A 13,134-nucleotide genomic window follows, 5' to 3' on the forward strand; every position below is an offset into this window, starting at 1 on the left:
AATGCTCATATGTAAAAGCACAAAGTAACCTTTTTATTATTAGTTTGAGGTATGGGTTTTCTTTACACTCAGGTCCTGTCCTTCACCCACCCGGTGTCATTCCACTCTGCCGAGACCTTTGAGTCTTTGCTGGGCTGTCTGAAAATGGACGATGAGAAGGTTGCAGAGGCTGCACTGCAAATCTTCAAAAACACTGGCAACAAACTGGAGGAGAGCTTCCCACACATCAAATCGTACGTTTGAGTCCGTCTCACAGCCCACGCTGATCAGAAAAACACATTTGGGCTTTATTCAAGAGGAGTTATGCTGCTTGATTTGTTCCATCAATTTAAGTTTCAAACATACTTATGTTTATTGAAGACAGTTTTCATTTTTTTTGATTTCTGAGATGCTCTGGAAAACTAATTTCTATTTTGCTGTTCAGTCATCCATAAACTTGGATGGTGCCATTAACTCCTGCCTATTTGACTTCCTTTTGCCCCCTAGAGTCCTTTTAACAGTACTGCAGCACAAAGCAAAGAAGGGTCCTCCTCGCCAGGCCAAATATGCCATCCATTGCATTCATGCCATGTTCTCCAACAGAGACACACACTTCGCACAGATATTTGAGGTAAGATTAAGGTCCAAAAAATATCTGGAAATTTTTTTGTCTCTGAAATGAACTTTCCTGGGCACAGAGAACTCCCCATATTCTAACCAATTGTTTTCTATCTGCCGCAGCCTCTGCATAAGAGTCTAGACACAGATAACATGGAACAGCTCATAACCCCTTTAACAACACTGGGACACCTGGCAATGCTGGCCCCGGAACAGTTTGCAGCTCCGCTCAAGTCTTTAGTGGCCAATTTCATCGTTAAAGACCTGCTAATGAACGACCGGGTAATTTATAGCATTGCTTATTATGGTTTCTCTATATAGGCATGATTGTTGATGAGAACACACAGCAATCAATTCCTCTGGATTGCTCAGGTGTGAATGATGTTCTTAACTAGCATTGCTAGTGTTTTTTTTTTTTTTTTTGAACATTTATCTAGGATGTGCCTAAATGTTTTTTTTTTTTTTTTATATGTATGTGATTAAAACTAAATATAATTTGCAATTAAATGACTGTTCCAGTATGTAATATTATTAATGGCAATAATAAAACAATATCATAATGGCAATTAGAGGTCGACCGAGAGTGCTACCGATAGCTAGGTTGGACTACACTGGCCTATACTGATTTATTAACTGATAGTTTTTACTGAACAAAAACTAAAATAGTGCTTTATTTAAATGAAACTTATAAATTTTCACATCAATTTAATGAAAGCTTAACAAAAAAATTACATGTTTAGGGCCCTATGAAATTTTTTTTTTTTTTTGTTACCAATTTCTGTTTGAGCATGTATAATTATTTGGACTCATTACACAACTTATTTTATTTTATTTTGCCAATAACCAATTGTTCCCGCAATCAACTATAGGTGCCGATTAATCGGCAAAACCGATACATCGGCCGACCTCTAATGGCAATAAAAAATCTGTAATATTTCTCTATGAAGCCTTCCAGGAAATAATTTTTGTTTGTGTGTGTGTGTGTGTGTGTGTGATTTTATGTTGAATAAATACACTTTTAATTTAAGTGAATTTTGAAGTTAAACATTTCTATGATAAATATATATAGAAAGAAAGAAAAATGTATAAAAGCATTATACATTTAAATAATTAATCGCAATTATTTACATACCAATAAATCAGCCAAAATGTCATGCTTGCGAAAGCCCTGCTGATAATGGATATCATGGCTGGTTGAGAGAACAGCATTAAATATGCATGTTTATTTGGCTGTACCATTAACTAATTTGGACTTATTGAATTAATGTGATTTCATGGGGATGTCCTTTCTTAAGGCTTAAATCAATCCATTATAATTATAAGAGTAAATGGGTGAGAAAGTTTAAGATCACATTTGATTGACCTTGTGGGCGAAGTTTTATTTCAATTTCCAGTGGTTATTTGATGAGTCATGTGCTCTAATATACATAGACGTGCGACGCATCATTTGTCTCCTTGCTTCTATAACAAGAAGTGCGTTTATTTTTAGTTGCAACCTTGCTAGCAACCGTTTAGACCAAGCAATAAAGGATTCTCTTCACTCTCAGGTTTTGAGGCATCTGATACTGATCTAGATTTTCTGTTTGCTTCAAAGATTCCTGGCAAGAAAACCACCAAGCTATGGGTCCCGGATGATGAAGTCTCTCCTGAAACATTGGCTAAGGTAAGACGCTGCTAAGATTTGACTTGCCATTTATTATTCCCTTTTTTTGAAAGTACCAGAGTGATTCATATCTCAGCCAGTATTGATTTGGTTCCCTAGAGATATGAATAGACGGGTTCTTTTCTTCTCTTTTTGTCCTTTACATTGTAAAAAAATGACACCCGAGCTTGCACTCACAGGAGATGATACTGAGGAGTAAAGTGTGTTCAATGCTTCTCTATCTCTGTGCCTCAGATTCAGGGTCTGAAACTAATGGTCAGATGGCTGCTTGGCGTGAAGAATAACCAAAGTAAATCTGGCAACTCCACTCTGAGAATGCTGACGGCTATCCTGAGCAGCGACGGTGATCTGACGGAGCAGGGCAAGATGGGGTGAGAGACATTTGCTTAGTATCTTTACTGTCACCACTGTCATTTAATGTCTTTGCTGAATAAAATTTCTATTACTTTTTTATTATTGTTTAATGATCCCTAACCTTTAAACTGTAGTGTATGTAAAATATGTAGATTGTATGGTTTAATTTTTTATTTGGAAATTATATAAAAGAAATTCAATATGCATTTCTTTGACACGTTTATTTTATTCCATTAAATGTTCATTTTAATTTAAGAAATTTTACTATTATTTTATTTTAATCAAATGACACACTCCAGCACTCTACACTATTGCTATGAAATGATGGCATATGTTACACAGCATTTTCATTTGTTTACATGTATGTCTGTAATATGAATGATTTAATATGCTGATTTTCTGTGTGTGCAGTAAGCCGGACATGTCTCGTCTGCGGCTGGCAGCTGGCTGTGCCATTCTTCGTCTCGCTCAGGAGCCGTGCTACCATGAGATCATCACCCTGGAGCAGTACCAACTCTGCGCCCTCGTCATCAACGTAAGACCAACCGCCGGCTCCTTATCCGTCTCCTTATTGCCCTGATGGACTTATCTTTCATCCTAATGTCAAACAGAAGATCCCTTAACATTGTTTTAATGGGTTACTCTGCTTTGACTAGCAGACTGGTTGTCTAGTGATTCGCTGTGTTCCTGGTCAGCAGTCACGCTTCGAAATCTGATTTTATCGGTCTGAATAAACTGAACATAAAATTAGAAATCTGCTTCAGTACCCCAGATTAAATCCATTGAAAATAAAGCCCCTCCTTCTGTAACCTCATTCAATACTCAGTTTACTTCTATAATGTTTTCGGAATGCAACAGGATGTTCAACAGGATGTTCAACCTGAAAAAAAAAATGGCTGTTAATTATTTGGATAGTTTGAAGTGGGTGATTAATATTTAAATGGAGCCAGTCCATGTTGTATGTTCAGAAAACCAATGCTTACGTAGGCTGTGCAGGCTATTAAATAATGTTATTAACCAACAGACAAAAAAGGACGTCAGTAGGCAAATAGTGTCAGAGGAACTGATTAATCTTTCACAATAAGTGAATGTGCATTAAAAAAAGTAAATTGTGGGTCAGTTTGGATTTAATGTTGATCTGTACAGGAAACCAGAAGGTTGTATTGTCAAACCTTAACAAAAAGATGATCCAGCAGTGGTCAACTCTGAACAAGACTGATGGTGGCACTTAACCCCAGGTTACTCGAGGGTTATTGTCCTCGGAGTGTTTTGTAGCCCACTGAATAAAAGCATCGGCTGAGTGACTCATTAGGAACTAATGAATCCTCTTGTTTTTCTCAGGACGAGTGCTACCAGGTGCGACAGGCCTTCGCCCAGAAGCTACACAAAGGTCTGTGCCGATTGCGTCTGCCACTGGAGTACCTGGCTGTGTTCACATTGTGTGCCAAAGACCCGGTGAAGGAGCGCAGGGCGCACGCCCGCCAGTGCCTGGTCAAAAACATCAACCTGCGCAGGGAATACCTGAAACAGCATGCAGCAGTCAGCGGTAAGAGAGCCATTCGAAATCTGGCACTGAAGGCAAGGGCTAGGAATCAAGAAGCAGTTTAGATTTAGTTCATATAATAAGATATTGTAAGTGATTTGGTTTTTAAAATGTTAATAACGGTAGACAATATATCTTTGTTGTGTATGCAACAACCATGCGTCTTGTTTAAATTAGCAACTCTTCAGCAATTTAGAATACATGTAAAATTATGAATTAAAGTGATTCTCCAGGACATATACATGTTAGGATCTTCACTTTATTTTGTAGTAAACATAATTTTTGGTTTATGTGTTCTGTTTATCACCATGATTTCAGTCAGTTTATATAGAATGTCAAATATTGTTGTCTGTGTAATAAATCACTGAAAAAAACAAACAAACTCATGTCTTAACCATAAAAGTGGAAATATTAGTTTTCATCTGAAAAAGCGTCTTTTTCTCTCCATTTTGGCCTTCCGTCCACACTGAGAATGCTTTATTTTTTTTATCAAGGAAAACTGAGCTTTTTGAAAACGCTCTCCAAAGTGGATACATTTTAAAATGCCATTTTCGTGTTGTAGTGTGGACTGTGAAAATGGAGGCTTCTGAAAACGATGATGCAAGTTTAGTCATGTGATGCATATTATAGAAATAGATATCCGTGTTTATACTGGTGCTGTGTACGTTATGTGCTATGCACTTTCACACTATTGCTACAGATGTGTTAATTTGTACATTCTTCATATCGCAGTCCTGCAAAGATGAAAGCATGAAAAGGTCTCATGTCTGTTCCATGTGTATCATCTGCAGCGAGCTTATTTGAGGCCTTAAGCATGCGCAGAAAACTAATTTGACGTTTTCTGATGTTTCAGTGTGGATGAGACCCTTTGGAAAACGCTTGCAAACGCTAGTGTGGATGGAGAGCGTTTTAAAACAAAAACGCTGTTTTCAGATGTATCCGGATTAATGTAGACATAGCCTTAGGCACCTCACAATACATTTAGATTTGATACAAGGAGTCACAGTTCTGATTCACAGTGCATCTCAACACCAATTAACAACTCATTTAAAATTGTGACTTTTGTTGGGTTGATTCGAAAGAGAATCAGTACGAGTCCATCATTTTGTTTGGTTATTACCAGGAATTTTAGAGGTGAGGATTCTTTTCAAATGATAAGAGTCATTCAGGAATCAAAAGCTGAATCAAATTCCCTGTTCGAGGCCTTGTGGTGTGTTTTTGTGCTAGTTAAAATTCATGCATCTTCCAGTATAATGAAATATTTAGCTGCTCAGTTGAACTGCTCATCAGGGTCATTATGTAAAAGAGGCTGTTTGTTATATCTGTCCTGTCAAGTGGATTCTCCGGTCCATTGTGTTGGTTTCTTCATCTGTTGCTCTTGGAATGAATTCATTGCACGTCAGCTTTTTCAGTTTCGATTTGTTAGCTTCAGACATTTGGAGGATGCGAACCTTTTCCAATTGTAATTCATATTCATGAGCCACAGTACAAACCAGGGCTTTTGTAAAACATTATGGGTCCTGGAATATGCCTAGATTTTTATCACACTCACATTATCATAAAAAGCATTTATGTGTGTACTGCAGAAAAGCTGATATCGCTCCTGCCGGAGTATGTGGTGCCATATGCAATTCACCTTTTGGTCCATGACCCAGACTACGTGAAGGTGCAGGACATCGAGCAGCTCAAAGACATCAAAGAGTGAGTCCACACAGAGTCCTCTTCCATCTTTAATAGGAGAATGTTTACCTCTTCATTAGGATGCCATTTCAAGCTCTGAAAATGTCAGATGTGTAATTTGGATGAGATATTCATTACCAATGGTGCCCTTTAAATGTTCATAAACGGTGGAGAAAATCTGTAGCTTTTTAGATGTTTGGCTAGCTGCTGAATACACTGAACAGTGGTGTTCCAGAGCTGCCATCTGCCTTTAATCTTAAAAATGACGTTCCTCTCTCTCTCATATTTTTCTCATTCCTTCAGGGCTTTGTGGTTTGTTTTGGAGATCCTAATGGCCAAAAATGAAAACAACAGCCATGCGTTCATCAGGAAAATGGTGGAAAACATAAAACAGACAAAAGATGGACAGTGTCCAGATGATCCCAAGATTAACGAGGTCCGTCTTGTTTCAGACTGATGCTTTGCTTTTCTCATGTGATTTCTTACAAGTTGTTCTAACTAATAACATATCTAGGGAGTTTAAATGATTGTCAGAACTGGATAATAAAACATGAAAAATGTCAGCCATCTGTCTATTTAGGATTTATTATAGACATTTCTACACTTGATAAACTTCTAAATGAATTCAAATGATTGGAAAAATGCATACAAATATAATACACATTTATTGTAAGAATCCAAATTATGGAATAATAATAATATAACATAAACTAATGTTAAAATGCTTGGGGTAAGTACCTTTTTTTATATATATATATATAAAGTTGTCAATACTTTTTATTCATCAAGGAGGCATTAAATTGATCAAAAGTGACAATCTCTCTATAATCTATTTCACAATATTTGTTAATGTTTTTACAGTGATGTGGTTCAGAAAATTTCAGAAATTCAAACTAATTACAGAAATATAAAAAAATATATATTTAAAAATCGAAAGAAACATGAAAAACTGGAATGCACTGCAATGCATGGAACCTTATATTTTCGTTACATTGTCAATATTCAGTATCTTGCTTTGTGAAGATAAATGAAAATCATAAAAAGTTTACACTTCTCCATTCTCTCTCTCCTTGCAGAAATTGTACACCGTGTGTGATGTAGCCATGAACATCGTCATCTCCAAGAGCACCACATACAGTCTAGAGTCACCTAAAGATCCCGTGCTGCCTGCGCGCTACTTCACACAACCGGACAAGGTGCTTAACTGCTGCTGGACGTCCAGTTATAGAAATATCAGGGAATTTAGTATTTTTTGCTGCTTTAAAAAAGCACAGGGAAGTGGATGAGAGAGAAGCAGTAGGGGATTCTGATTGGATTTGAACCCGTGTCTCCCATGAACAGCAGCTCTTTATTTATGTTTAATGAGCACTACGCATATTTAGGCCTTGAAAAGTCACAGAAAAGTCGCAGTCATTGAAATGTCTATAGTGCATATAAAAAAAATGTTAAGCCCTAAAAATAAATGTTCTTTTGAGTGCAATCTCCATAAAAATAAAATATTGGAAGTCTTGATCCAGTCAGAAGTCATAGAAAATGATAGGTCAGCAGATGTGGAAGCCCTGCTGCGTACAAACTTTAAACTCAGTTGGCAGGTCAAGTAAGAATTTCAAACAAAATTTACTTTTCTCACTAAATCCCGTTTTATTTATTTTTTCTTCTGCTTTTCAGAATTTCAGTAACACAAAAAACTATCTGCCTCCTGAGATGAAGTCATTCTTTACTCCAGGAAAGGTACATATTTGCCCTCTATTCTGTGCGGTTAACCTTCTTGGGTAAGACAGGACTGTGAGATTGACTTCCTGATTCTCTCTGCAGCCTAAGGCGGCGAACGTGCTGGGCGCTGTGAACAAACCCCTGTCCGCCACAGGAAAACTGCAGACCAAACTCTCACGCATGGAGACCATCAGCAATGCCAGCAGTAACTCTAACCCCAGCTCCCCTGGCCGCAGTAAAGGACGGTTAGTGGCACAAATGCACATACATGTGAGCTCATTGATATACAAGTTGGGGTCAGTATGATTTTTTTTTTTTTTTTTTTTGCAGCAAAGACACATTCAGTTGGTCAGAAGTGACATTAAACACATTTATAATGTTACATAAGATTTGTTTCAGATAAATGCTGCTATTTTAAACTAATATTAAAGAATCCTGGCTTTCACAAAAAATAAAATAAAGTGTGGCACAACCTTTTTTCAGCATTGATAATAGGTTTCTTGAGCTCCAAATCAGAATGATTTCTGAAGGATCATGTGACACTGAAGACTGTAAAAATGTTGCTGAAAATTCAGCTTTGCATCATGGGAATAAATTCCATTTATAAATATTAAAATAGGGAGAAAATATATTTTAAATTGTAAAAATATTACTGTTTTTTTTTTTTTTTTTTTTTTACAGTTTTTCTTCAGATAAATGCATTGTTGTGCATAAGACTAACTAAACCTGTGGAAAGTTTACTTAAAATTATAAAGAGCTGTGTATAACATATGTTATTTACTTTCAAACAGTAGTGTATATAGAAGATATCATTATGTTTCAAGAAAATTACATTAGTAACCTGATTGTTACATTGAAAACCTCATATCATGGCTTTCGCATTTTAATCTGTGCCTTTTATGAAAATATGTAGTTTAGCAAAAACGACATATTTGTAGCATAATCTGTTCAGTAGCGTGAATTTGTTCCAGATCTCCCATAAAACCAGTGGTGGTGTGCATAAACACACAAGCATTATAAATAACATGAGACACACTCCCTCTCCTAAAACTGTAATATTATGAACTCTTAGTTCTCTGCAGTCTGATCGCAAGCCTTGTATGAATCCATTTTGGGTGTAATTAAAAGTCATTTTTGTACTGAAAAATCTGGCTCTGGTATTAACATCCTACTGTGGGCTAAACAAGCTCTTTTGAGGTTACGGTGCTCAATAATGATAGCGCCTTTCAACGTTCCTGCATGAAGGGTAGGCATGTGATGGTCGTCTCAGACGCTTGGTTTCTGAATAGCTGTCATTGAGATTCTTTTGAATGGAGTGTTTCATGGATCTGCGTCACGAAGGCACGATAATTGCTGTTTCCTTTTACCTGTGCCACATCGAAAGAGCACTCGGGGGATGTACTGCTCGATGGCATTGAGATGACTCATGCTGTCCCTCGAGTTTATAATAGCCAAACTCGTAGGTGTCTTTATAATGTGACCAAGAAAAACAGCTGAAAAATGACTTGAATTTTGTCACTTCAGTCAGTTGTTGGGCTTTTAAAACATTTCTACAAACAATCTAAATACAAAGTTAGATGTGCTATGGACATGAATGATAGCTCAATGTAGTTATTTATTTATTTTTAATATACTGTTTGTGTAATTGGTAGATTTTGTCAGTGCAGTTCATTTTCATTTTTAAGGATCTTAAACATTTTATTTTTTTAGACACAAGAGTTGACTGTTTAGTAATAATAAGCTAAAAAATATCCCTGACACCCTAGCAACTACCCAACGTATCTTTGGCACCATGCCAGGAAGTCTTGCATGGGCTTAAACCTAGATTTATTTTCTCAACCCAGGCTGGACTCTGCTGATGTGGACCACAGTGAGAATGAAGACATTTCAATGAAGAGCCCATCTGAGACCGAAAAGCCCAGCAGGGGGCGCAAGCGGGGTGCTGCAGCCAACCAGGACGACAAGGGTCAGGAGTCCAAGCCCAAGCGGGGCCGGAAGAAAGCTGCCAACACGAGCACTGATGATGCCGAGGACCAGTGGGGTGAAGACAGCAGCATAGCAGAGGCCTCCATTGAGGCCGAAGACGAACAGAACAGTCCGCCCAAGAGAGGCCGACGAGGACGGCCCCCCAAATCAGCAGCCTCAAAAGACGAGACTCCAAGCAAGGGCAGGAGGGGTCGCAGGAAGACTGCTCCACCTGCTGATGAAGAAAATGAGGAAGAGCAAGAGGAAGAGGAGGACGATGAGGATGACGCAGGAAGTGAGAATATGGAGGTGAAGCCCAAAGGCAGAAGAGGACGTAAACCAAGGTTTGTGTGTGTGTGTGTGTGTGTGTGTGTGTGTGTGTGTGTGAGAGACCCTGGAGCACATACCAGTCTTAACTCGCTGGGGTATATTTTTTGCAATAGTCAAAAAACATTGTATGGGTCACAATTACAGATTTTTATTTTATGCCAAAAATCATTATGACATTAAGTAAAGATCATGTTCCATGAAGATATTTTGTAAATTTTCTACTATAATTATATTCAAACTTAATTTTTGATCAGTAATATGCTTTGCTAAGAATTCATATGGACGAATTCAAAGGCGATTTTCTCAGTATTTAGACTTTTTTGCACCCTCAAATCTATCTATCTATCTATATTAGGGCTGCACGATATTGGGAAAAAATTACATTGCAATATTTTATTTTTCTGCGATATATATTGCGATATGAAATCTAATTTTTTTATTTTTACTTTCTCACTCTCGCACGCGCGCTCTCTCTCCTGCTCTCTCACATTCGTCAAGGGCCGGGGAGCAGCTGGCCCGTACGGTTAATGAAAAACGGATCAACTATGACAGCCTACATCGCGCATCCTGCGATGCGACTGTCGTGGATTCGTACATCGCGATATCGATGCTTAAACGACACATCGTGCAGCCCTAATATGTATATGTATATGACCTTAACAAAGATGAACTGGCACTGAGCGTCCCAAATACCCATAAACCCTTTATTCTTAACATTTGAAATGGTTATTCGCAGAGGGGAGGCAGATACTGCCAGCGATTCTGTGGAATCCACACCTCAGAAAAGGAGAGGACGACCTCCAAAGTCACAGACAGCAGCTAGGAAAGCCAGGTACACAGACTCATGTTGCTAAAAGCTTTCTGACATTTTCCCTTGTTGCTGCCTTTAGTCTGTACATGTGTCTGGGGCTGTTTCATGGGTTTTATTTGACTCATACAATCTGTTTCAGCGGTGGGAGATCAAGAGCTGCTGCCAACCAGGAAGAGGAGTCTGAAGAGGACATGGACACAGCCCAGCAGAGCGAGGAGGAAGAGGACGAGTCAGTGGACTCTTCAACTAAAGTGAGTTTCCTTTCCCCTGATAACTCATAGTTATGGGAAACCAAATCAGCTGATTTAAAAATTAAAAAAGGGCTTTCTATGCAAATTATTAATTGAAGATAAAATATCTTAGATTTGGAGACATTTGCAGTAGTAATTGTTTGAAATTAATAGTTGGTTAAATATCTATGGTATGGTATGAGGAGTATTAAAAGAATATATATATATATTTCTAGTAATCATGAATGATTTTAAGCCGTAGAAATGTATTGGGTAGACATCTTCAAAATTTTAATAAATATAAATGTAATCATTGTTTAATTGTATTAATTCAACAGAATTCAGCTCTGGAAATCTGTATGAAGATTAAAAAATATATATCTTTATCAAGTAATCATGAAAGGTCATAAAAATGAATTGGGCAAGAAATCTTAGGATTTCAAAAAAAAAAAAATGTTTTTTAAATATAGTATCTGTTTTAATTTTAATTCCATAAAGGTTTGCACAAGAAATCTATATGAAGATTTTAAAAAATGTAATCTTTCAAGTATTCATGAATCATGCTCCGTGCTCCTGTAGTCTACACTGAAGACATAGAGCGTCCTCTCGTGGCGGTGGACGGTAATGCTTTCTCTTGGTTCTCAAATAAATGCGACTTATAGTCAAGTGCGACTTGTATTATGTTTTTTTCCTCCTCATGACATACTTTTGGACAGGTGTGACTTATTACCCGAAAAATACGGTAGTAATAGTGATGGAAGGTAATAAATTCATTGGGCAGAAAATTATACAATCAAATATAATAATTGTTTAAAAGAAATGTAATTCAATGTAGAAATCTGTTGAAGAAAACTGAATGAAGGATTTAAAAACTCTTTCTAACCATGAATGATAAAGTCATAGAAATTTATTCAGCTGAGATCTTAAAAATTGTAATTTAAATTAATGCAGAGATGTTTAAAAAATGTTATATTTTATATTGGCCAGAAAAATAATAGAAATTGATTAGTAAGGAGTGGTGAAAGTTACATTTACATTTAACATTTAATCATTTAGCAGACACTTTTATCCAAAGAGATTTACAAATGAGAACAATAGAAGCAATCAGACCAACAAAACCAACAAAAGTTCTGAGAATGTGCTTATATGTTTTTGTAGGTGCGACGGAAGGTGGGGAGAAGAGACCGAAGATGAGTGCTTTCAAAGACAAAATGCAAGATTGATTGGAGATTGCTATACTTAAGGAAAAAGTCTGATGCACAGAGCGAACTTGTGAAAGTTGGGACTTTTTGGAGCCATGCAACTGCTTTAGCTGTATTTTGCCGTCTTTTATTGCCGTATGCTTCTGCCTCCCCTATCCACCATGACTCGTGGTTCGTTTTCCATTGTTATGTGTGTGCCGACCATGTTATCTTAATTGTATGAGAAAGAAAGTGTAAATAGTATTTGGGCTCTTAACATCCCCCCCCCCAGGTTAGGGATACAACTTGTATAGCTTTGATCTCCAGCTTTAAATATATTGCACCAGCTGATCTGTCCAAGTAAACGAAAAAAATTCTCATCACCTTTTAGCAGTACTATATGTGTCCCGTGTGTCTTCTGTATATCATTCTGTAATATGCTACATAACCATTTTTTAGTTCCCTTTTTTTTTAATTTGTTTGTCGTTTTATTCTTTCCTTTTTTAACCCTTCTCATTTGTGTAATTCTTCTGTGCATATGGTTGTGCATGTGCAAATGTGCCTCTGCAGATAAAAGAAACACTGGTTTGATGATAAATTCACGTATTTGTTACATTTTACAGCCCAGTATTGATTTTGTCAGTGTTTTAAACGGGGAGGAGATGGTACAGAGCATTGGTTTTTAATATTGGCTGTTAGGAAACAATGGAAGATTCTCCCCCACCATCCAAATCAGTTTTTTCAGTCTGCTGAACCAATAAAATATTCTGTATAAATAACTTGCATATTTGTTATTTTAAATGTTCAGTTAGCCATTTTGATGCAAAAGACCTCGAAATATATAGACTGAACTTTAATAAAAAAAAAAAAATTAAACTAAACTTTCTAAAATATAAAGGCATATATACTTATATACACCCTCAATGCATACATTTATGTATATGCATTTATCTGACAAATATTTGAGGTTTATATTCAGTAAAACATCTTATTTAATTACATTTTTTTTTTAAACTTGGAGAAAAAACTGTCGATATGAAAATAGTATGTAATATATATATATATAT

At 36.8% G+C, this 13,134-nt stretch overlaps 1 protein-coding gene across 2 annotated transcripts in view; it reads left to right on the forward strand.

Moving 5' to 3' along the window:
• LOC113114777 (sister chromatid cohesion protein PDS5 homolog B-like) overlaps nucleotides 1–12,846 on the forward strand; it is a 33,403-nt gene extending 20,557 nt beyond the window's left edge. For both annotated transcript variants that reach the window (XM_026281768.1, XM_026281770.1), the window contains exons 19-34: nucleotides 73–233; nucleotides 487–610; nucleotides 721–879; nucleotides 2,192–2,260; nucleotides 2,495–2,631; nucleotides 3,026–3,149; nucleotides 3,956–4,160; nucleotides 5,744–5,858; nucleotides 6,141–6,273; nucleotides 6,914–7,033; nucleotides 7,506–7,568; nucleotides 7,653–7,795; nucleotides 9,395–9,859; nucleotides 10,582–10,677; nucleotides 10,796–10,907; nucleotides 12,045–12,846. In XM_026281768.1, the coding sequence (XP_026137553.1) occupies nucleotides 73–233; nucleotides 487–610; nucleotides 721–879; nucleotides 2,192–2,260; nucleotides 2,495–2,631; nucleotides 3,026–3,149; nucleotides 3,956–4,160; nucleotides 5,744–5,858; nucleotides 6,141–6,273; nucleotides 6,914–7,033; nucleotides 7,506–7,568; nucleotides 7,653–7,795; nucleotides 9,395–9,859; nucleotides 10,582–10,677; nucleotides 10,796–10,907; nucleotides 12,045–12,080 (2,262 nt within the window). In that variant the 3' untranslated portion in view covers nucleotides 12,081–12,846. The remainder of the gene's footprint in view (nucleotides 1–72; nucleotides 234–486; nucleotides 611–720; nucleotides 880–2,191; nucleotides 2,261–2,494; nucleotides 2,632–3,025; nucleotides 3,150–3,955; nucleotides 4,161–5,743; nucleotides 5,859–6,140; nucleotides 6,274–6,913; nucleotides 7,034–7,505; nucleotides 7,569–7,652; nucleotides 7,796–9,394; nucleotides 9,860–10,581; nucleotides 10,678–10,795; nucleotides 10,908–12,044) is intronic.
• Nucleotides 12,847–13,134: the final 288 nt, after the last annotated feature.

This window comes from Carassius auratus, chromosome 15, assembly GCF_003368295.1.
Source record: "Carassius auratus strain Wakin chromosome 15, ASM336829v1, whole genome shotgun sequence".
In the NCBI taxonomy this organism is placed as follows: domain Eukaryota; kingdom Metazoa; phylum Chordata; class Actinopteri; order Cypriniformes; family Cyprinidae; genus Carassius; species Carassius auratus.